Raw genomic sequence first — 25,492 nt, 5'->3', positions numbered from 1 at the left:
CAGCAGGAGGTAAATGGTGGGCCAGTGAGTGCAGCTTTATCCATATTTACAGCCACTCCCCATCGTTCCTGTTACCACCTGGGCTCCACCTTCTGTCAGTTTGGCTGTGGCATTAGAGTCTCATAGGAGCACAAACCCTATTGTGAACTGTACATGCAAGGAATCTAGGTTGCAATGCTCCTTATGAGAATCTAATGCCTGATGATGTGTCACTGTCTCCCATCACCTCCACATGGGACCCTCTAGTTGCAGGAAAACAAACTCAGGGTTTCCACCGATTCTACATTACAGTGAGTTTATAATTATTTCATTATCGATTATAACGTAATAATAATAAAAATAAAGTGCACAATAAATGTAATGTGCTTGAATCATCCTGAAACTACCCCCCACCCTCATCTGGGGAAAAATTGTCTTCCACAAAACCAGTTCCTGGTGCCAAAAAGGTTGGGGAGCGCTGTCCTAAAGAATCAGGCAGCAGTGTAGGGTTAGGGACAGGAGGGGCCACGGGGAACATCAGGGCAGGGAGGGAGAGCAGTCTGCCACTGAGAAGACTTCCCTTGGCTATTGTTTAAACAGGAGAAGAATGAGGGTTCTGGGACTTCTCACCGTGACTTTTTTTTTTCCTTGAGTGCAAATCTTTTTGTCTAAGTATAAAAGCAATGCATTTTATTGCAGAAACTTTGGGAAATGCAAAAAACTACAAAGAAGAAAATAAAGTTCATAATTATCCCATCATTTAGAGATCATCGGTCAGCATTTAACTTTCTATTTTTCTGGTTTTCTTTCCATAGAGTCATATACATGTGTACAATATGTGGTTTTGGTCTTCTCTCCTTTTTAAAAAATAGACAATGACATTATAGAATTCATAGGATTTGGAGATCTACCCATTGTTTCTACATACCTTAAAAACTCGCGATAAACATGAAAACTTTTGTTAATTTTATGGGCAAAGATTGGATCTTATTTTACTTTTTGCATACCTTTTATGACTAGTAAACTTGTTCGTATGGTCTTTGATCATTTGTGCTCCTTATTTTATGAGTTACCCATTCATGCTGTTCATCCATTTTTCTATTGAGTTATTAGTCTTTTTTTATGGATTTAAAGAGTACTTTGTATATTAAAGATATTCACATTTTTTCATAGATATTGTAAATATTTGCCCTCAGTTTATTGTCTTTGAATTTTATTTTGGACTTTTTTTGCCATATAAAAGAGTCAAAATTATATCTAGTTAGATATATCAATCTTCCCTTCATGACATTTACTGTTAACAGTTTGGTGTGTATTTTTTCAGACATTTTCTATGCATATGCAAATATATCTATAAAGATATATATATATAGTTAGATATATAAAGTTTTCCTGCATATTTGAGACATCATGCACATTATTCTGTAACTTACTTATTTCACATACTAGTATATTTTAGATAATTTCTTATATGAGTATATAAAGATCTAACTCTAACAGAGTGTTCCATTGCATAAATTTAATATTATGTTATTAAACCAGTTTGAAAGCTTGTTTTTCATTTTCATATTTAAATATGGAAGTTTTCTGGTGTCTGAAAGAAATAGGGACTTAAGTTTATTTATTCCACATAGTGAGCCAGTTTTCCCAATATCATTTATAAAATAATCCATTTTTTCCCCACTGATCTGAAATTACTTTGTCATATATTAAATAACATTTTAAATCATAACTATCATGTAGTAAATATACATATATTGAAAACTCAACTTTCTCTCTGGATTTTCTATTTTGATTCCTTTACTTATGTATTTATTAATCAATACCATATTGTTCTAATTATTGTAGCTTAAGATATGTTAATATCTCCAAAATTATTACCATCCCTATTTTATCTTTTTCAATATTGCCTTGGATAATTATTTTTCTTTTATTTACTTGTTGTTTACATTTATTATTACCTTTAGAATTATTCTGTGATGTTCACAAAACATCTATTTAGGATTTTGATTGGAATTGTGCCAGATTAAAAAATTAATTGAAGGTTTATTGACATTTTTGCAAAATGATTATTTCAATTTAAAAGCATTGTATTTCTTTTTCTATCCAAGTTTCCTTCTTTCGTGCATCAATAATGTTTTTGTTTTCTTCATATAATCTTGCATTTACCATCAAGCTCATTCTTACTTATTTTACATTTTTTGTTACCATTGTTAATGGGATCTTAAATGTATACTTTAGGACTATTATTAATATGTAGAAAGTACCAGTTTTGTGTACAATTTGTAACAGTTTACTGAATATTACTTTTGTTTCCAGTTGATTTTTTAAAATTTCTCATGTAGACAATCATGTCATTTGCAAAAAAATAAAAAGAAGAAGAAGAAGAAAGGAAAAGAGAGAGGGCATATGGCTTTATTTCTTCATTTCTTCTTTTATCATATTTACACTTTGTTTCTTTTTATTTTCTTATTACTTTCTTGGATGTATCAGATACTATGTACAGTTTTCTCTTTATGGGATTCTACTGGGATTTTACACACACACACACACGTACACACACACACACACACACTTTAGTATATATTCCTTCTTTTCACCTACTATTTTCTTTTCTTCTGAGTCCTTGGAGATTTTCTTGGGTTTATCTTCTCATTATCTGATTTAATTTCCTGTAGCATCTAGTTTGTGGTTTACGGCTTCTTCTGGGTCTTAAAATCCAACAGTCATTATTTTTACCTTTAAACTAATCATCTTTGGAAAGGTGTCCATAATCCCCTCATTGTCACAACCAACAATCACTTTGTGGCCCTCATCTGCTTTGATGACTGTGATACTGACACAACCTTTATCCCTTCCTTCATTTCTCTCTTGGCATCTATGACAGTAACTCCCCTGGCTCTCTTCCGAACTTTCTTCTCCTCAGCCTCTTTTTTTTTTTTTTTTGAGACGAGGTCTTGCTCTGTCGCCCAGGCTGGAGTGCAATGGCGCGATCTCGGCTCACTACAGCATCCACCTCCCGAGTTCACACCATTCTCCTGCCACAGCCTCTGGAGTAGCTGGGACTACAGGCACCCGCCACCACGCCCAGCTAATTTTTTATATTTTTAGTAGAGATGGGGTTTCACCGTGTTAGCCAGGATGGTCTCAATCTCTTGACCTCGTGATCCGCCCACCTCAGCCTCCCAAAGTGCTGGGATTATAGGCATGAGCCACCGCACCCGGCCCTCCTCAGCCTCTTTCTCCCTTCCTTGTCCCCCTTTGAGTTCCCAATTTCCACCACAGTCTTTCTTTTGTTTTCACTCTACAGATTCTCCCCAGGCAATCCATGAATCTATAGATTTGTCCCTCTGCATGTCCACTGCCCATTTGCCAAGTCTTGAGAGAGCGCTAACTTCATTTACAGGGCATCTCTCCCTGTTGATTTCAACACCAAACTCACTGCCTCACTGTCCCCCTGACTTTGCTACCCCTAATATCCATGGCTCCATTATCACCAAGCTGCCCAAGACAGAATCTCAGAGTCGTCCTGGCTTCTTCCTCTCCTACATCTGCCCTACCCGGTCACCTCATGCTGTGAGTTCTGCAGTACACATGTCTCTCCTTTCTATTACTACTATTTGAATGGAAATCCCTGTGGTCTTTCTCCAGAGTATTGCAGTTTTCAGGGTTTGTTTGGATTTTTTGCTCTGCTTTTCATCCTTTATTCTATCCTCATCATGTCTCATCATGTGTCTTCCCAAAGCCCATGTGTTTTTTGTTTGTTGAGACAGGGTCTCACTCTGTCATCCAAGCTGGAGTACAGTGGTGCAGTCATGGCTCACTGCATCCTCCTGGGCTCAAGCGATCCTTCCACTTCAGCCTCCCGAGTAGCTGGAACCATAGGCATGGGCTACCATGCCTGGTTAGCTTTTGTATTTTTTGTAGAGACAAGATTTTGCCATGTTGCCCAGGTGGGTCTTGAACTCCTGGGCTCAAGCAATCAGTCCACCTCAGCGTCCCAAAGTGTTGGGATTACGGATGTGACCCACCATGCCCAGCCCCAAAGCACACGTTTGATTATATGAGTTGCCTGTTCAAACAATTTCAGTGGGTCCTGTTGCATAATAAATTCTAAACAACTTATGACGTATAGAGCTTTCTGTTCTCTGGTCCCAATACCCATTTCAGCTTTGTCACCCACTATTTCTTTTCAGATGCCTTATGGCCCAGCCATTCCCCAAACACCAACCCCTGCCTTTGCACATGCCCTTACCAAGTACCTGGAGAGTGCTTTTCCTGATACTTTACTGATACTTTACTGATACTTTACCTGCCTTTGAGATCAAGCGCAAAAGACAACTCTGCAGCCTTCCTGGACTCCTGGGGTAGAGAGATTTAATCTCTCTTTTCCCTTTCCCCTCCATGGTTGATAAATGCTCCTCTGCTTAAGCATTTAGAACATCAGAAAGCATTTAGAACAACAGGGTGTGCCTGCCTCTCCAGGTCAAGGGGAGGGCCAGGACTCTTTTCCATTTACTCCATTCATCTTACTCACTTTTTCCTCTCTCACTTCCCTCTCTTCCTTCATATTCACACCTAAGTTCCCATTCAAGTTAAACCCAACTACCATGTATTCCACACCTGTACTTGAACAGTTAAAAAGGACACAACTGTGAAATATAGTACTATCTAGTAACCTACCACATACCTATGGTATATTCATTTTCTCACTTTCTTAAATGACTATCTCACACCTTTTTCTCTGTCCCCAAACTTCCTATAATCCCTCTTCCCCTGATAAACTTGCCTCTAACTCATTGAAAAATAGAAGCAATCGGAAGACAATTTCCTCATTCCTCACTATCTCACCTTCCAGTTCTCTTGCATCTGAACCCATGTCCTCTGCTTCTACCCAAGATCTAGCCCTTCACTTTCACTCTGGATCGTGTCCCCTCTCCACTTCCCAAAGCTCTTGTAATGATCGCCTTCCTCCTCTCTGTCATCTCTACCTCCCTTTCTATACTGGACCATTTCCATTGGTCTACAAACATCATCCCCCTCTTTAAAAAATATCTTGGGCTGGGCGCAGTGGCTCACGCCTATAATTCCAGCACTTTGGGAGGCTGAGGCAGGTGGATCATGAGATCAGGAGATTGAGACCATCCTGGCTAACACGGTGAAACCCCGTCTCTACTAAAAATATAAAAAATTAGCTGGGCGTGGTGGCGGGCGCCTGTAGTCCCAGCTACTTGGGAGGCTGAGGCAGGAGAATGGCGTGAACCCGGGAGGTGGAGCTTGCAATGAGCCGAGATCACACCACTGCACTCCTGGGCAACAGAGAGAGACTCAGTCTCAAAAAACAAAACAAAACAAAAAAACAACAAAAAAAATCTTGACTCTTCTTTCCTCTTTAGTTATAGCCACTCCATGTCTCAGCTGTCCTTCCTACCAAAACTTCCCTTTTTATGATCATCTTTAATAGCTATCTCTAATAGCTATCTCCAATTCCTCATCTCCCATCTCAGCTCAGCCTGTTCCAACCAAGCATCAGTCCTTTCTACTCCACTGAAACTGGTCTTATCGTGATAACAGTGATATCCAAGTTGTCAAATCAGATGGTCACATCTGTGTCCTCATCTGGCCCTACCTTTTAGCAGCATTTGATATAGCTGATCACTTTCTCTTCCTGGAGACACTTTCTATCCTGGCTTTTGTGACACCTGCTCTCCAGGTGTTCCCCTAAACTTTTTGGCTCCAAAGTCCCCTTTCTCTGATTCTCCCCTCTTCTCAATTGTAGCATGTTTTACAGTTCAGCCATGAGACCTCTTTTCTTCTCTGTGTCTGCTCTACTGATTTAAAGGCCATCTCTATATCAATGACTACCAAATTTATTCACCCAGTCCTGATCTCTCCTCTGAATTACAGACCGATATGCATACCTGTATTCTGAGGGGCATTTCAAACTCAAGATATCTAAACCAGAACTCTGAATGTCCACCTTCAAACAGCCTCCTCTCCAAGTCTTATTTGTGCCATTAAATGGCCCAGTTGCTCAAGCCAGAAACCCAGGATTCATCCTCAATTTCTCTTTCTCCATCCCCCTCCTTACTGCCGTGCCATTGAATCTATCAGCAAACCCTGCCGATTTTACCTAAAAATACTCCCCCAACCCATCTATTTGTTTCTGTCTCCATTGCTGCCATCCTAGCCCAAGATACCAACATCCTTCCCATGCTACTGCGAGTCTCCTAACTGGCCTCCTAGCCTCCTCTCTGGCCTTTGGAGATCATTCGTTTTCTACTCAGCAGCCAAAAGAATCCTCTAAAAGCATAAATCAGAGCATATCACTGTCCTGCCTAAAACCCTGAAACAGTTCTGTGTTGCACTTTGAATAAAACCCCACTCCCTACCCAGGCCTAGAGAACCCCCTGTGGCCTGGCCTCTGCTCCCTCCCCTGCACCTGCCATGTCCACCCTCCCCCTTGCTTGTCCCTGGCCACAATGGTGCTCTTTCTTGCTCCTCAAAGCCTACTTTTTTCCCACCTGAAGACCTTCATAGCAGCTATTTTTTTCCTTCCAGAACACTTCCTACCTCTCATCCCACCCTGTTTTATTTTCATCATAGCACTACTCACACGTTCCCTTGCTTATTTATTTATTTTTATTATTTGTGTCTTTTACCTAGAACAAAAGCTTCCTGAAAGTATGGACCTTACTGTCTTGTGCTCTGTTGCCTCCTGGCACCTGGAGCAGCTTCTGGCACATAGTAGGTGTTCAGCAAAGGCTTGTTGAAGGGATGAATGAATCCTGGTGTTCTTTGTGATAGGTACCATTCTTGACACAAAATAAGTCCTCATATATTTGTTGAATTGATAAACAAGTCACTCCAACTACACTGGATGCTTTTTGAGAGGACCAGAGACCTGTTTTAGGTTTCCTTGATTCCTCCACGGCACCCAGCACAGTGCTCAGAACTCCCAGGTGCTTGGTATGTATATCTTGTTGGATTTATTCTTCCTCACAAAGAGGAAGCCAAGGGTCCTGCTGTCTGCTTCACAGATGCCATTTCTCTGAGAATAAACGTGATGTGAGGGGGATGTCACGAGAGCAAGGATAAACTGGATAGGACGGCATAGGGGCTACTCAGCCATTCTTGGTTGGAATGGCGGGAAAAGGAGGTCTGCCCCATGGTATTTTCCTATTTCAGCCATGACGCTACATTACTTTTTGGTTCATGTGTTACAGGGCGCAACCTATATCCTGGTGATGGTGGATCCAGATGCCCCTAGCAGAGCAGAACCCAGACAGAGATTCTGGAGACATTGGCTGGTAACAGATATCAAGGTAAGCAGGCCAAGAGGCACTCTCTGACTCATTTGGGGTTGTATCTGGAAGATTATCATTCAGTGCAGTTCCCACCTCTCATCCAGGAGGGTTGGAGCGAGGACTTCTGTGTCCCATCTCCCCCAGTGCTCAGCTATCAAAGCCCTCCCAAGTTTTCCAACAATTTCAAAAAGTGTCCCAGGGCCAGTGGTATGCTGGTAACCCAGCTTTCTAGAAGGGTGGGGAGAGTCCTGATTTCTAGTGTTTGCTGATTTTTATGGTATAAATAAACACTCCCACCACGGGAGTGGTGATTTAATTTCAAGCTCCTGATGATTTAACAACTGACTCACACTGTTTCTGAAACGTTAACAATTGGCTTCAGCACACCACTGGATTTGGGGGCACTGAGGGGATTCTGAGACGTGCAGGTGGCAGAACCGGCCAAGAGAAGTCCTGGAGCTCCTCCCCGTGATGGGGCACGGGGCATGAGAGAGGCACAGCAACTTCCTTTTCTTTGTGTACAGAAACAAGTGGCCGCCTCTCATCTTTGTGTCTTTGTCATCACGATAATTGTGAAGGAGCCTGGCTCACCCTCTTCAGGGAGGGTCCTCAAATCTGGTGGCTTGTTTGTGCCATTATGTGGGAGGGAAAGGCTGTGTTGCCAAACAAGTTTTGGATACTCTGGGTTGAACTGAATTCATTCTGTTTCTCACTCAAGGGCTTTTGGAGCTTTTACTAGTCTAGTATGCTCTATCATATACACTGATTTCCCAGTTGCATTTGATTATTGAATCCTTTTGTTCATGAGTGCCTGGCAGTGCTCTTTGGGGAAGTCCACACTAGCCTCAAACAGTCACGAATCTATGCCTAGAACACCTGCAGATGGGTTTTGCAAACAGTATACAAAGGCATCAACTCTGTAAGATAGTGGGAACTTGGAACTAGAAAAACAAAGTTTGGATGTGGTTTGGACCTTGGCTGGCTACCAACTCAGTGACCTCTGTCGGCTCCTCTGGGCATTTCATCTTGCTCTGTAATATGGGAGACGTGCTGCTGACTTGCTGTGATTGTCATGATGAGCCAATGACTTACGAGAGCACTTTGGAAAACAGATAATTCTGCAACTATGAAGAGTTTATGTTTTTCCTTCTAGAACTGTGGGTGGAGGAAGGGGTTTAACTCTGAACTAGCTTGTGACTATCCTGAGCAAGGCAGGGTTTTCGCAGCCACTGGGTGGGAGTAGGGGGGTGAGAGGGTAGTTACCCTGGCAACCGGCTGGTGGCCCAGTGACCAGGGCCCCTCCCACGGAGCTCAGGTGGACAGCCATCCTTAGAGGCAGCCCTGCCTATGGCCCTGGAAGGGGCTTCCTCAAGGGAGACCCAAGCAGCAGCTTCGTGGGCAGTGCTGGAGCCACCTCTGTTACTCCACACACTTCCCTGGCCAAACACCGTAAACACACAAAGGGACAGAGCGGGGAGGTTTGAGCCATCAGGAAGGGGAGAGGAGCAGTAGGCATGAAAGAAAAGAACTGGCATCTCCCCCTCACCCCCCAAGGCTAGAGCGTTGTCATTTTCTGAACTTAGGCCTCCCCAGCGGTCTCAGGGGTGAAACACTCAAGAGAGAAGTATTGCTCTGAAGGTCACATTCACAGCCACCCCAGGCACACAGGGCTTCCTGTTAGGAGCTCTGCTCGGCGGTCCTGAGGCCGGAGTGCAAAAGCAGTTAGGGTGGGATGACTTCAGAATTGAGAGGACTTGGGACCATGAGGCTGCCTCTCTTCCAAGCCTGAAGACCCCCGACTCCTGCACTCCCCTTACCCCCATACTCAGAAGGGACCTCCCACAGGAGCTCTGTGCAACGAACATGAATTTAGCCTCAGCAGCCCAGCTTAGAAGTAGAACAGGTGGCAGGTGACAGGTGGCAGCTGTCCGGCAAGGCTGCTAAGCCACAGAGCTTACCAGTGCCACCTGCCCGGGTGCGGCCCTCGGCCTTCCCGCTCAGGCCGGACGAGGCTTGGGTTTCCGTCACATTTGCACTGCTTCCCTCGTGAGTGTTCAGCAGGAAGCGGCATCAATATCCACTTGGCCCTGCCCACCTTCCCCAAAATTCCGCCAGCCACAGAGACGGTGTCAACCAAATTCATTTAGGTCTCAGATTCTAGACCTCGACCAGAGGAAGTGAAGGCTCTGATCAAACCCAGAGTACTTCCTTTGTGTTGGTGTTCACCACTGCTAAGTGGGTCTCAAACAGTTGAGTGCATTCAAATTGGCAGACGAGCTTGTTAAAATGCAGCTGCCTAGGCACTACCCCACCCGCAGAACTTCCACCTCGGTCGGTCTGGGGAGAACACGGCATTCTGGCTTAACAAGCATCCAGAGGGGTTGAGCAGATTGAAGGAAGACCATAGAGCTGGGATGCCTTGGTCGTTCTTAACATCACTCATTTGTGGAGCAATTTTCAAGCGAAAAGCACTTTTAAAACTCTTGAAACTCAACACCACTTTGTGAAATAGACATAATCCTCATTTTATAGATGGGGAAAGCAGAGCCCAGAGAAGTTGAATGATGCCATCCCTTTCCTGCCGTACCATGTGGCCTGAGTTCACATCACATCTCTCCCATCAACTCCACTAGGACAAGAAGCCACTGTCCCCTCTCTGTAACATGGAAGACATCATCTCTGTGGTTCCCTCCACCACCCCCCGGTTCACTCCCAGAGTCCTTTTTCTAACTATCGTTTATGGGCAGATGCTTCCAGGGAACTGTCCCCAGTGAATACTATCTTGTTAAATAAAACACACTAGGTAAGTGTTTTGGACCCCATAATACTATACCCTAAATACCATCATTACCCAAGCAGCCTTAGTAGGAAAGCCTGCCATAAAGTCTCTGCAGACAGAGAGGGACCATGGCCCTGTGGTTCACAATGACCACAGAAGCAAACTCGGTGGAACTTCAGCTGACCCTGATATTAGGGGGCCAGGTCTAACTGGATGGTTGATCAGGCCACGGCCATAGGAGCCCTTCAGTAGGGACAATTTTTTGACAGGCTATCTGGGTTGGAACAGGACAGCAACGAGTTTTTAGGAATACAAGAAATATCTGTGGCACCCCCCACTTCCACTCCAAAGAGGGGCTGGCAGGGTTTAGTACGGAGTAGGATGAAGCTCTGGAACTTTGGATAACTTAAATAAAAACCAAAAGTTAGATGCCTGGCAGTAGGGACCAGGCATTAATTCATGGTACCCCTTTGTTCATTTAATTCAAGAAATATATATAGAACACTATTCAGTATAGCACAGTGGTTAAGAGCAAGGACTCCAGAGCCAGACTGCTGTGGTTTGAATTCCTAATCTACCATTATTAGCTGTGTGATCTTGGGCTAGTTGCTCAACCTCTCTGTGTCTCAATATACTCACTCGTAAGCTGGAGATAGTAGTATGCCTACCTCACACTGTTGTTATGAAGCTTAAGGGAATTATTTTAAGGATAGTGCTCAGAACAATACCCAGAACACATAGTAAGCTCTACGTCATTACTTGCTGTTATATTATTATTGCGGAAAATCAGGTAGCTAGGTTAGCACTGGTGACACAAACGCAAACAAAATTGAGGAAGGCTCTGCCCTCACAGGGCTTCTATTCTAGAGACCAAGGAAGGAATCTTCAGCACAGTGGTGGTATTACGAGACCCCCAGAGGCTGGGTTGGGGTGGAACTTCCTATACCTGTGGGTTTCCATCAACTCAGGAACAGGACTAGGCTCCAGTCTCCAAACCTGGCCAGGCTAGGACAGGCAGAGACAGATACATAAGGTATGCTGTCCCACTTGGCTCCCTCTTTGAAAAGTTCTTATTGAGCAAGAGAGATTTCTAACTGAGCATTGACAGATAACATCTTTCTCCCCGACTGCAGTGTCCTTAGCATTTCCTTAAAGACGATCTTCAGTTCTGACTCCATCTAACTAATAATCTTCATGCTGAAAGCTCATTAGGATATCAATTAATTTGCATCATTCATTTTCAAAGAAACACTTATTGGTTCATCTTTTATTTGTCTCTGAAATTAGTGTTCAGAGCTTTTCATGCAGATATTTTCATTAGACTTTTTATTGTTAATGGGAATATTGAACACGGGAAGATGGTATATTAATACTTTCCACAAAGAATATCATGATTGGTGACAAAGAACACTAAGAACAATTAAGGAGACAAGAGTATCTTTTTTCTTCCAAAAAAGAAAATCTTCCTAGAAACCGTCAATGATTCTAAAATTTGCCCTGAATATCTTTTTTGTTTTAAGAAAGAAAAGGAAATTGGCAAGTTCATGGTTCCCTTTCATTCAGTGCCCTCAACCTTTGGCAACTGTAAATGCAACCAATTCTGGGTTGAATTAAAAGGGTCTCTAAAGGGTCATTATTTTGTCTACTTTTCTGTAGGGTTAAATTTTTCCATAATTAGAGGTTTTTTCCTAAGGGCTTCTAAGTGCTTTAGGTGAATAAGATAATGGGAAATCCAATAAACAGGGCAAGAATTATAGCTCCCTGCTTTCTAGTTATGTGGGTAGCACATGCCAGGACACTTGTGCTTGAGTGATCGGTTCCACTGCTGAGCGAGTTGTTTGACCTCTCTAAGACTGCAACTTCGCCTCTGTGAAACTGACAGAAATCCTCACTCTTCAGGGTGGAGACACGGAAAAAGGAAATTACATATGCAAAGAGGAGAAGCGTCCCTAGAGAGAGGCACTATAGGAAGTGGCACGTGTATCCTTGTTCCTAATCAATGGAGCAGCAGAGCCTGTAGAAATTTAAATATATCGATATAAAAATAATGATATAATCTCATTTTCTATATATCCAGGACCCCACTAATGATAATAAACAGAATAAACAATCTTTATCAGGCCTGCAAGTTCAGATGAAGAGGTCAAACCAAGGAAATGGGATTAATAATGACTTCTTTCTTTAGAGCTGTATTTGCAGTTTTGCCACTGATATTGGTGCAGTTTCCCATGCATGCTTTGACCTGTACTGTGAGGATCCATTTTAACTAATAAGCAGCTAAAAGGCATGACTTAGGCTTCCTAACACGTAGGTTCAGATCTATGGGCCATAGAGAGTGCTTGCTGATGGAGACAGCACAGAGGTGGCCATAAACCAGGTGATTATTAACCAGACTTGTATGTGGCCACCCTGAAGGGAAAGGGAAAGAGCTCGGACTTTGGATCAGATGAACTAGAGGAGGATCCAGGCTCTGCCGCTTCCAGGTGGGAAGGACCTCTAAGTACATTAGGTGAATAAGATAATGGGAAATCCAATAAACAGGGCAAGAATTATGGCTCCCTGCTTTCTAGTTATGTGGGTAGCACATGCCAGGACACCTGTGCTTGAGTGATCGGTTCCACTACTGAGCAAGTTTTTTGACCTCTCTGAGACTGCAACTTCGCCTCTGTGAAACTGACAGAAATCCTCACTCTTCAGAGTGGAGACAAGGAAAAAGGAAATTACATATGCAAAGAGGAGAAGCCTCTGAGGCTCAGTTTCATCATCATTAAAACGGGCATGATAATATCTATTTCCCAGCGTTCAATGAGATTAAGCCTTCTGACACAGAATAGTAGGACCTTGGTAAATGTAATTATCTCCCCTACAGACCCCAACTTTGACATCTGACCATAGCAGCTACTTATGATTTAGCAAATTCCCTTAGACAATTGGACTCAAGTTTTGCAAAGTGAAAATTCTAGACAGTGCCCAACACAGCTCATCCTTTTGCCCTTTGAAACTAGATGAGTACAGGCCCAGCCTGGAGGACCTAACATGACCCCAGCTGGCTTTTGAGGAAACCAAAGCATGTTGGAGGCTGGAAGCCTTTGGTCAGTCCCATCATTCCACCTCTAGGGATCCCCTGTGACCTCCTGAACCAGAGCAGACTCCCTGGAGCCATCCCAGGCCACAGCCCAGGTGTGATGCTGGGCTGCAAGTGACAGCCAGGCCTATGGTGCACTGCCCACATTTGGGGCTGCAGCCCCTTCCTCTCCAACATTTCCCACCTCTATTTTTAACAGAAGCCAGTGCCCCTGCCATCTCCTTATCACTCACAGTCCCACTCTGCTGTCATTGTCCCGCCCTAGAGATGCTGTTGCTCCCATTCAAAATAATTTAAATAAAATGTTGCTACAAAGAGGAACATTATCTTTTGATGAATGTTTTTAAAGCCCTTTAGGTTTTCATGGTAATTTGCAATGTGAAATTATTTGGAGATAAGAGCCAAATTAGCTCTCGTATGCTGAGGTCGCTGTGTCCTGTTATCCATGTGAGCAGTGTTTAAATATAATCAGCCCTTAGACTAATGCAGCATAATTGTTCATTTGAAATAGCTTTTTTTCACTTCATTCAATGAGTCATTAAAATATTCAAGGGATAATGCAGTAAATTGGAAATGAATTTATCATATTATCCCATACATACTGTAGTGCTTCAGGTAACTAAGGAGAGAGAGAGAGAGAGAGAGAGAAAGAGAGAGTGCGGATATGAATAAGGTATACATGCAGGAAGGGAGCCAGTATATACAGGAATATTGTAAACAAAGCTTTTTCGTTGGTTTATGGCAAGCGTGTATAGAGAGGCTGACTAGGTGGGGTGAAAGAGAAAGAAAATGCTGTTCTTCTAGGAGGTTTCTCTCTCTCTCTCTCTCTCTCAGCACTCTGAGATTCTGTGCTCCACCACAGCTCCACTGTTAACTTATTTTTATCAAATATGTTTATATCAGAAAGTCGTTATGGAAACCAATTCTGCCATCCAGGAGAATTCCTGGATCAGGCAGAAAACTCACTCTTTCTTTCTCTTTCTCTCTCTCTCTCTCTCTCTCTCTCTCTCTCTCTCTCACACACACACACACACACACACACACACACACACACAACCCCCTCCATGAGACACCCCAAAGGGAACAGCACAGTCTCACTCACCCAACTCTGAACTCAGCTCTGAGGGGGCAGCTGTTGGCTCCTGGCACTCCTTCATGGGCAAACCCAGAAAATGTATAAGACCAACAGCCCAAATCCACCCTTGCCCTGACATGAGGAACCCGGGCTTTTCACTGTCCTCTGAGCCTCAGACACCCACCCCTGAGCGGATGCTCTTAGGAAGCGATGGGGTTGGCGGTGGGGGAGGGGAGAGGGAGAGGGTGGGCAGCATCTTTGAAGCATGGTGATCCTTCCTCGGTCTATCTGTTTGCATTGTTTATGCCACACTGGAATAATGTCTTCTGTTCTGGCCGCAGTAATTTAAGAGGGATAATGACCAGCATAGGAAAGCAACCTGAATGGTCAGGTTCTGTAGAAACCACATCAGGTCAGCAGCAGCGGAAGGAAGTAGGAAAGGCTAGCCTATTGGAACAACGATGGACACACGAGAAGGAATGGCCTTTAAAGAGTTAAGGAAATCTTGTTGGAAAACAGAAGAGATCTTGCTGGACTCCACCAGGCGGAATCAGGACCAGTGGGGGAAGTTTTCCAGGGTAGCACATTTTGGTCCCTTATGAGGAAGAACTTTCTAAGAATTTGAACTGCCCAAGAACTGAGCATATATCCCACCAAGGAGCAGGCTTTTATTAATGACAGTAATTATCCATGGGTGACCCAGGAAATTTTCCCACTGGGTAGAAGGCTGGTGCAGGTGACCTGTAAGCTGTGCCCCTTGGCATCTCCCACAGTGTCTCCACCTGGCATATTATCTCTCCTGGCCACAGATACTCTTCCTATAGCTCATATCCATAGAACATATTAACAACAACAATAACTAAAGAAGAGAGAATAAAAAGGAGGAAGAAAAGGAGAGAGGGAAGAGGAAGAAGGAAAATAAGAAAAACATCATTGATGCACTTGGCAAGTGATGCCAAGTGCTGTGTTTTACATAAGCACCTCATGCAGTCCTCATAAAAGACAGAGGTAATGGGGATAAGAAATTGAGGCCCAGAGTGGGTAAGCAACTTGCCCAAGATGTCACAGCTAGCAAGTGGCTGCCTGAGATTGGAGCCCAAAACGTACATGCCTACTCATGAGGCCATATTGCTACTCCAGAGTCTAAATGGGTTCCACACCCACCACCTAGGCCCAGCCCAGGTGACAGCTTATATTGTGGCCATGTGTAGGGGCTCAGAGGTGGTGATGCTGGTGTAAGCAGTTTGGTTTGAGATTGGTGGCACCTCTACCTCTAGCCACACCTGCCTCAGCCATGCACAGCCCTGGACCGGGGCTCCAAGTGCAGTGTGGACGCAGGAGATTGATTCTCTACTTACTATGAGCAAATTGTTTACCTCCCTGAATCTGTTTCCTCGTCTGTGTAAGAGGAAACTAAAGTCGACCTCGCAGGAATGTTGAGGATTTAACGAGATAACATTTGTGAAACACCCAGCACGTAGCACCTGGTGCTTAGTAGTTGCTATGTATATGCTGGCTCTCTCCTCCTTCCATCCTTTACCACCCTCAATCCTCCATAGGAAGCTTAGAAAGTCGAGCCTTCGATGGTACAAAATGTATGTCACTCCCAAGAAGTAGGGCAGGGCCTGGCCAGGAGAATGAGCTGCCTGTGTGGTTATCGCTTTAAAGACCTTGAAGGAGAGAAGCCACCAGTGGGCATCAGACTTAACAGGTAGCCGTTAGGATTGATTATTTGACCCACACTGCTCTCAGCACTGTGGCTACTAATAAAATACAATAAATAAAAAAATCAAATCAAATCAAATCTGATGAGTACATGTTAGGGATTTAAAATGTGGTTTTTCTGCTGCCCAGTTGGAAAGACAAGGCCAACATATAGGAGATAATGAGAGAGCAATACTCAATGGTTTAGTCAACTCCAAGTGGGCTTTTTAGACTCAAATTGCTGTGGGAATTGGGAGCACCCTCCTCTTCTCGGTGAGGCAGCTCCTCCTACTTCAAGGCCCAGCTCAGATGTCACCTCTGCCGAAAGGCTTGCTGTACCACCCCCAGACTGAGTTAGTCAGTCCCGCTGTGCTGCTGCCACACTCAGTTAAATCTCAATTAGTGCCCTCATTATTATTTATGAGTCTCTTTTCCCTCTTAGACCATGAGTTCCTGGAGAGCAGAAATGTGTCTTCTTATATTCTTAGCACTTAGCCCAAAACATTAAGTGCCCTTGGTAAATGTTGAATTAATGAAGGCATGAAGAAATGAATGAATGAATAAAGAATGGAGGAAGAGATGGGTGAATGGGTGAATAGAGGTGAGTAGGTGAATGGATAGAGGGATAGATGGAGTTGAATAGGTGGGTGGTTGGTGGATGGATGGATGAATAGATAGGTGGAGGGATGGATGGATGGATGGATGGCTAGAGGTTGGGTAGATGGGTGGGTGGATGGATGGAAGTTGGATAGGTGGATGGACAGATGCATGGATAGATGGATGGATGGAGTGATGAATGGATGGGTGGAAGTTGGGTAGGTGGGTGGATAGATGAATGAATGTATGGATAGAGGTTGGATAGGTGGATGGATGCATGAATGGATGGATGGATGGATGGATGGATGGATGGATGGATAAAGATTAGGTAGGTAGGTGGATGGATGGATGGATAGACATTGGTTAGGTGAGTGGATAGACGGACGGATGAATGAATGGACAGAGGTTTAGTAGGTGGATGAATGGATAGGTGGACATAGGTTGGGTGGGTGGATGGATGGATGGATGGATGAATAGAGGTTGGGTAGGTGGGTGGGTAGATGGATGGATGGATGGATAGAGATTGGGTAGATGGATGGATGGATGGATAAATGGAGGTGGAGCTTTGGTAGGTGGACAGATATATGGATGGGGTGGCATCACTCTGTGATGACTTCACAATGTAGATAAGAGTTGAAATTATGAGCAGGCCTGGAAAAGTCAGAGGATACAAGCAATTGCATTTCAGGAAAGGAACAGCGTAATTAAAAGCTCAACATTTGAATGGGGTAGAAAAAAAGAATCATAAACATAAATTAAAAGACAAGATGGGTGAGTTAACTGAGGCCCTTGATGGTTATAGATGTCTCTAGATTGTTATTGCAAACATCTACTAAGAGGTTCCCCTCCTATAATCTCACCGTCTACAAAAATGTGAATCTTTCCTTCATGGGATGATTTTTCTAAAATAGGATCATATTGCTTTCCTACTTGAAGAAATGCAGTGATTCCCCAGTATCTCAGACAGAGACCCCTCTCCCCAGTGTGTTATTCAAGACCTTTGAGGCTCTGAACCCTGCCTGCCCCACAACCCTCGTGTTCTCCTGCTGATCTGCTTGTAGTGTCTCAGACCTGCTCAAACCTTCTAGGCCTCTGCGGACTGTTACCTGCTCTGTCCCCTCTTACAAAAAACCCTTCTGCAATCCACAAACATGCCATTGCTTTAAATGAGTTGAGATTGCTAAATGAATTACACCTCCAAGGTCCAGAAAGAGCTTAGATTTGCAATCACGAAATCATTTCCAGAAATAGGGAAGGAAAATGTGGATTCCCAAATTTAGGCTGGTAAGTGTAATATCAGTCCTCATCAAAACATCGGAATTCAAAAACAGTTTAATAAGCAGATGGTCTGAGACAATATAGAAAAGAAAACAGTGCACATTAGGAGTCAGCATAGATTCACCAAAAACAAATCATGCCTGACCACTCAGATTTCTTTGTTGGGAAATGCACTGACCCCTTGGACCAGGAAGATGCTGTCAGTAAGCACAGTACAGCTTGGCTGAGCCAGGCATTAGAACAAGTCAATTGTGGTAACCTTTTGGCCAAGGGGGAGAGATGTTGCTTCAGTGACTGTTGTGGTAGGTGGGAGTTTGTGACTTTTTAACAAGTCATTCCTGAAGAGGTGACAAATGAATTAGTACCAATCTTCAAGTTGGTCCCTGGTGACATGCTGCAAGATTCTGGCCTGAGTGCCTCACCTTGTTTGTATCTTTTTTTTTTGAGACACAGTCTTGCTCTGTCACCCAGGCTGGAGTGCAGTGGCATGATCTTGGCTCATGGCAACCTCCGCCTTCTGGCTTCAAGCAATTCTCCTGCCTCAGCCTCCTGAGTAGCTGGGATTACAGGCACATGCCACCACACCTGGCTAATTTTTGTATTTTTTTATAGAGACGGTTTCACCATGTTGGCCAGGCTGATCTCGAACTCCTGACCTCAGATGTTCTGCCTGCCTCAGCCTCCCAAAGTGCTGGGATCACAGGTGTGAGCCACCACACCCGGCTACCTTGTTCGGTATCTTTATGGATAGCATGCTCACCAAATTTTAGGTCAAAGTTTCAAGGAATAGCTAATACGATGGGTAACAAAAAACAGTTAATTTTGGCAAATCAAAAGGATGTGCCTGCATTGAGAAATTTAAATTTAATAGGTATTAATCTAAAGTTCTATATTTAGGTTCTAAATCAGTTGCACACATACAGAAGGGGGAAGATCTGGCATGTCAGAGGTTCATGAGGGGAAAAGATCAAGAGGAGTTTTAGCTAGTTTTGAAGCTAATTTTAATCTAAATTTTAAGCTAATAATAGAATGTCAAGCCACAGTGCGGGAGTTGAGACAGTTAATATCATCTTAGGCCACATCAATAAAAGTAAAGGTTTTAGACCATTGAAGAGTTATACCTCTCCTTTCTGTGCATCTATCAGATCCCTCATTCATTCGTTCATTCATTCATTCAGCATGTGCTTAGCACATTTAGGCAATAGGTTTCATTCAGGCACTGCAGATCAAAAAGTTTATGCAATCAAATCCCTTTTTTTTTTTTACTTTTTTTTTTAAATAGACTTTATTTTTTAAAGCATTTTACGTTCATAGCAAAAGAGAGCAGAGTACATAGTGTTTCCATATACCTGCTGCCTGCTCCAAGCCTCCTCAACTATCAACATCTGGCACCAGAGTGGTATGTTTGTTATAATTGACGAACTTAATGCTGGCAATCATGGCCGGGCATGGTGGCTTATGCCTGTAGTCCCGGCACTTTGGGAGGCCGAGGTGGGAGGATCACCTGAGGTTAAGAGTTTAAAAACAGCCTGACCAACATGGAGAAACTCTGTCTCTATTAAAAATACAAAATTACATGGGCATGGTGGCGCATGCCTGTAATCCCAGCTACTCGGGAGGCTGAGGCAGGAGAATCGCTTGAACCCGGGAGACGGAGGTTGTGGTGAGCCAAGATCGTGCCATTGCACTCCAGCCTGGGCAACAAGAGCAAAACTCTGTCTCAAAACAAAACAAAACAAAACAAAACACGTGGTTGCTAACAATCCGTGAACCTACATCTTTATCACCCAAAGTCCATAGTTTACATTAGGGTTCACTCTTGATGTTGCATGTTGTATAGGTTTGGACAAATACCTCATGACATGTATCCACCACGACAGTACCATGCAGAGTAGCTGACCTGCCCTAAAAGTCCTCCGTGCTGACCTGTATGCAATCACATCCTTTCTGTTAAGGAGCTCCCTGTCTGGTGAGGGGAGCAGAGGAGAAAAATCAATGACTCCATTACAGAGTGGGGAGTGTTAGGATGGAGTTGAGTCCTGAGAACCGTGGAGATGAGAAGGAGGGCGGGGGGAAAGTTCCCCAGAGAAGGAAACCTGTGAGCAGAGTGGGAATTCACCAGGCAACCCTGTGAGGACAGGGCAGCTGGGCCGAGGGAATAGCAGGAAGGAGCTGGCGTGTTCCAGAATCAGATGCGGACTGGTGTGGCTGGAGCAGGGTGGTCACGGGGCAGCATGGAAGAGATGAGGTCATGAGGCAGCAAGGGAGACCAAGAAGGACGGTGGTTCTAACTGTTTGTTAGAATCACCAAGGAAGCTGCACCCAGACCAGTTAAATCAGAATCTCTGCGGGTGGAGCACAGGCATCCTTATTTTTAAGGCTTCTCAGGGGATGTGAATATGCATCTGGGCGAAGGGAGGAGGAAATGGGGCGTTGCTGTTCAACGGGTGTAAAGTTTCAGTAATGCAAGATGATTAAGTCCTGGAGATCTGCTGTACAACACGGTGCCTATACTTAGTAGTACCATACTGTACACTTAAAAACTGTAAAGAGGGTGGATCTCATGTTAAGTGACCTCATCATAATAAAAAAGAAAGAAAGAAAAAATGTGCATCTGGGGTTGAGAACCGCCAATGTCCGGTCTTTATCCAGGCCTGGGCAAGGAGTCTGGCACACAGACTGTGGGAGGACTTCCAACGCGGGGTAAAAACTGCCTTGCATTTTTGTTGTTTTCAGGAGACAGGGTCTCATTCTGTTGCCCAGGGTGGAGTGCAGTGGTGCAGTCATAGCTCACTGCAGCCTCCAACTCCTGGGCCCAAGTCATCCTCCTGCCTCAGCCTCCTGAGTAGCTAGGACTACAGGTGCATACCACCAGGCCTAGCTATTTACTTTTATTTTTTATAGCTATAGGGCCCCACTATGTTGCCCAGGTTGCTCTTGAACCACTGGCCTCAAGCAATCCTCCCACCTCGGCCTCCCAAAGTGCTGGGACTGCAGATGTGAGCCACCGCACCCAGCCCCTGCCTTGCACTTTTAAAAGATCTATCTAACTGCTATGTGGAGTGGCCCAAGACAGCTGTAAGAGACCATTTTGCTCCTTTGAGAGGGATGACGGTGATTTGCACCAAGGCAAGAGCCGTGGCCATGGAGAGAGCAGCCTCAGAACCCGTTGTGAGGTTGAGAGCCAACAGGACGTGCCAATGAATTAGACGTGGAGGGTGAAGGATGGTGCGAGGATGGCCCCTGGCTCTGGGGCCTGAGTGAACAATGGTGCCCTTTACTGAGATGAGGATACTGGAGGCCTGGCAGGTGAGGAGACAAGGGGGAGTCTCAAGCTCTGTCTTAGACATGTTCACTCAGAGATGCCTTTTATTTTATTTTATTTTTTATTATTATTTTTTAGTTGGAGTCTTGCTCTGTTGCCCAGTCTAGAGTGCAGTGTTGCCATCTCAGCTCACTGCAACCCCTGCCTCCCAGGTTCAAGCGATTCTCCGGCCTCAGCTTCCTGAGTAGCTGGGATTATAAGCCCGCAGCACCACACTTGGCTAATCTTGCATTTTTAGTAGAGATGGGGCTTCACCATGTTGGCCAAGCTGATCTCGAACTCCTGATCTCAGGTCTGCTCACCTCAGCCTCCCAAAGTGCTGGGATTACAGGTGTGAGCCACCGTGCCCAGCCAGAGGTGCCTTTTAGATTTTAAGTGAGAGATTGAAATGAGCCTGGAACTCCCAGGAGAGGCCAAGACAGGTGGCCTGGCTGTGGGATACGAACGTGATATTTGCAGCCAAAGGGCTGCTGTGTCTTCAGGGGCCGAGTGTGTTGTGTCTGGAGATATTCAAGGAGAAGTCGTCTGCCAGAGATTGGGCAAGAGGTCGGATTAGATTGGCCCTCAGGTGCTGCGACTTTATTAACAAGCTTAACCCCAGCCCACTTAGAACAGAGCACCATCCTGGGAGGAGAGTGAGGAGAGGCAGGGAGGTCTCACGGTACAGGGCCTTGGAGGCCATGAGGGGTCTGCTCTGCTAAGCAGGAGACTGAGTGATATTCCAGAAAGAGCTTGGGGCCAGGATGGGGAAGACATGTATGCTGGGCCGCTTGCTAGCTGGTGATGCTGCTCTAGTCTCTGCCGCCCTGTGGGTCTCTATTACCCCACCTACAAACAGAAACAGGGAGGTAGATTTTGATGATAACACCAGGCTCTGATAGTTTATAATTCCATACTTGATCCTCCACTAAGCAGCCCTCGACTTTTCTTTCTGCCAAAATGTTCGTATGCACAACACACTCCCCTGGGTCTCCGAACACATAAAACAAGCTCCAAGTTCCTCGCGATTCCCTGTGCGCTTGCTCTCCCAGTAACAAAGCGTCTTGGAACACCGATGAGATTGGCGTTGTTAGAGGGAGAATGTGGAAGCCACTCTCATTTATTTTTGAAGGTAAGTCACTCACTGAAGCTTTATTATTAGCAACACCTGCCTGGGAACCTACTTCTCTAGTGATTTGTGACCTGTGGTTGGAACCAGTGTCAGGTCAGTGTTGCAAAGCTCAGCTACAGACCACAGAAGACCAGAGTGGGCCCTTGAGCAGGGGCAAGGCCTGAAGAGCTCTCATTTTAGGAGAAGGAGTCAGCTAGCAGCTTTGGGCAGAAACTGGAGAAGGACAAGCCCCATGGCAGAAGACATGTTGGGGGCAGCTACAGGAATCCAGGAGTGCCGGGTGAGAGACAGGCTTGGCACGGGGGTAGTGGGGATGGGTGGGAAGGCCCAGGGGCTTCTTGGGGCTCCCCTGCCAACCTCCACCCAGAAAGACCACAGTGGAGCTGGTGTGGAGAGATCAGAGACTGAGGGACAAATTAGCCAGTGGCCCAGAGTCGGGAGAGAGCAACACCCTCCTCCTGCAGCGGGTTCTGTTGCTTCACAGAGAGACGAGGAGGAGGAACCCACAGTCCAGAGCGTTTGGGAAGAATCTGGAGATGCTGGGAGGTGGGGGGAGGGGCAGCAGGAAGGGACTTCAACAGGGTAGAAGGACAGATGCCCAGAGCTCCCTGGGCTGCTGGCCCATCAAGCCCTTGACTAAGAATTGGCTTTTTCCTTTCAAAGAGGATGGAAGTCACTGTTTTCTTGTCTCAGTTGATGAACAGATTCTGGGTGGCAGGAGTCACCATAGAAACAGGTGCTATCTTAAGCAAATGAGCCTTATTAACCTTAAGAGTGGTGGAGTTTTCACAAGATTGCACATATAGGGTAGGAGGGAGAGCGGAGTTTGGTGGGGGAGGGCCACGGTGGCTGGGAGCCGGGCTGCTGTGGCTCTGGGTGTGGAGGCATATGTGTGTGCATGTGTGTGCATGCATGTGTGCATTGCATGTGTGTAGATGCCCATCTACGTGTGCTTTTGCAAAACCATTTCCCAAGGGGTAAGCTCAGGTTCTGCCTTTTCCCTAAGAAATACACATTTCTCCCCAAAAAATCCTTCATCTCTTTGGGAACCAGCCTGAAGGCAGTAGAGGCCAGGGTCCCTGACGCTACCCCTCACCCTTTCCCCAACTACTTTCCCCTCCGTTTCTGCATGCATCTTCCTGTCTACTTCACACCAGGAACAGGTACCTCCCTGAGGACCTGGCAGCCAGGAAGCAGGGACCTCTTTGCTCCAGGAGGCAGTGTGGTGCAGTGGTAGGTACAGGGATACTGACACCAGGTGGACCTGGGTCCATACGACTGCTCTGTGACTCTGAACCAGTCACCTGCCTCTGTGAGCCCCAGTCTATAAAAGACACCATGCACCCCATAGGGCTGATGTGAGGCTCAAGTGAGATCATGCCTGTCAACCTGAAGTCTCTCCCCAGCCCTCCCCGCCATGACTAGGGGCTCACTCTTCTCAGGCACAGCTGTGACTGCACAAAGTTTGTTAATTAACCACAGGGTTAATCGTTCCCCAGCATGATCTCATTGGTCAACAGATTTCTACTCTCCATGAGTTCTGTGTTCTGCTAGGTCCTGGGGGCGGTGTAGAAGAAGGTTAGGATTAAGAGCCTGCCCTTGCGGAGGTTGGATGGGCAGGGAGGGTGTGGAGTGACAGAGTTGGGTGGGGCCTTGAAGGTGGGTAGGATTGGGGTAGGCAGGGAGGAAAGTGTCCAAGAAAACGGGGGCATATATTCATCTCTTGAGGCAAAGGCAGCCAAAATCTGGACTGTTCCTAGGTTATGAAAGGTTATGTAAGAAAGGAAACTGGCATTCTCCCACAGTATCTGGGAGTTGTATGCACTGGCTCCAAGAAGCATGTCTGCTGCCCTCTGCAGCCCCTCCCTGGGCAGGACACTCAGCTCTGGGTATCATGCCACCTGCCCCAGTCCTGCTGTAATCCCAGGGAATAAACCAATACTCTTATCCCAGAGGCTCTGAGGAATCGTCCTGAGGCTTTGCAATGGAGTTCCTGCAGCCTGATGTGCGGTTTGCCCAGGGAGAGAAGACAGCCAGCCTGCCCAGGGACTATGCCAGGGTGGGCACAGCAATGAGGGGACATTTATTTTCCTTTGCCAAGAAGAGTAAAGAGTCACAACACGTGCCTGAAGCAGGGACAGGGCTGATGGCACAGATGAGGGATGCTTCTGTGCATCCTAGATTTGTAGACCGTAGAGCTAGAAAAGCCCTTGAATCCATCTGGTTCTACCCTTCTATTTTATGGATTAAGAAACTGAGGTCCAGGGTCATAGAAGCTTATCAGTGCAGAGTGTGGACCGGAATCAAAGTGTCCCAACTCTTAATACTATTTCTCTTTCTGTCTCCTGCCCCATCCAACCTATGGTTAGCAGGCCCAGGGCAGTCCCTGGGTAATTAACCAAGACTCCAGGTATACCGAGACACAGCAAGCATTGTTTAGGTCAGACTACAATAAAGAAGAAAGCGAAAGTTTACCCTGGGCTGCTCAGCTCTCACCCCTCTCTTTTAAAAGCAAAATTTGACCTCCTGATAGTTTGCTCAGAATGATGGTTTCCAGCTTCATCCATGTCCCTACAAAGGATATTAACTCATCCTTTTTTATGGCTGCATAATATTCCATGGTGTATATGTGCCACATTTTCTTAATCCAGTCTATCATTGATGGACATTTGGGTTGGTTCCAAGTCCTTGCTGTTGTGAATAGTGCCACAATAAACATACATGTGCATGTGTCTTTATAGCAGCATGATTTATAATCCTTTGAGTATATACCCAGTAATGGGATGGCTGGGTCAAATGGTATTTCTACTTCTAGATCCTTACACCGCATGTTCTCACTCATAGGTGGGAATTGAACAATGAGAACACTTGGACACAGAGTGGGGAACATCACACACCAGGGCCTGTCGTGGGGTTGGGGGAGGGGGGAGGGATAGCATTAGGAGATATACCTAATGTAAATGACGAGTTAATGGGTGCAGCACACCAACATGGCACATGTATACATATGTAACAAACCTGCACGTTGTGCACATGTATCCTAGAACTTAAAGTATAATAAAATAAGTAAATAAATAAATAAATAAATAAAGCAAAATTTGGCATTTTGTGAGCCTTAAACTGGCCCCTGCCAGTGACTGCAATTTTAGAAGTTTCAGAAAAGTTCTCTCAATCCACCCATCCCCAGCTCCCAAATTATCTTCCCCATTGGCTTTAGAGGTGCCTAAAATTCCTTAATAGCAGGAAAAGCAT

The 25,492-nt window shown here is 45.2% G+C and overlaps 1 protein-coding gene across 2 annotated transcripts in view; it reads left to right on the top strand.

Moving 5' to 3' along the window:
- The window catches only part of PEBP4 (phosphatidylethanolamine binding protein 4), a 288,342-nt gene that overhangs the window by 177,369 nt on the left and 85,481 nt on the right, over positions 1 to 25,492 (top strand). For both annotated transcript variants that reach the window (XM_055348929.1, XM_004046766.5), the window contains exon 4: positions 7,206 to 7,304. In XM_055348929.1, coding sequence (XP_055204904.1) covers positions 7,206 to 7,304 — 99 coding nt within the window. The remainder of the gene's footprint in view (positions 1 to 7,205; positions 7,305 to 25,492) is intronic.

Source organism: Gorilla gorilla, chromosome 7 (assembly GCF_029281585.2).
Source record: "Gorilla gorilla gorilla isolate KB3781 chromosome 7, NHGRI_mGorGor1-v2.1_pri, whole genome shotgun sequence".
Taxonomy (NCBI): Eukaryota; Metazoa; Chordata; class Mammalia; order Primates; family Hominidae; genus Gorilla; species Gorilla gorilla.
The sequence above is the reverse complement of the archived record's forward strand: the minus strand, read 5'-3'. Positions and strand labels throughout refer to the sequence as shown.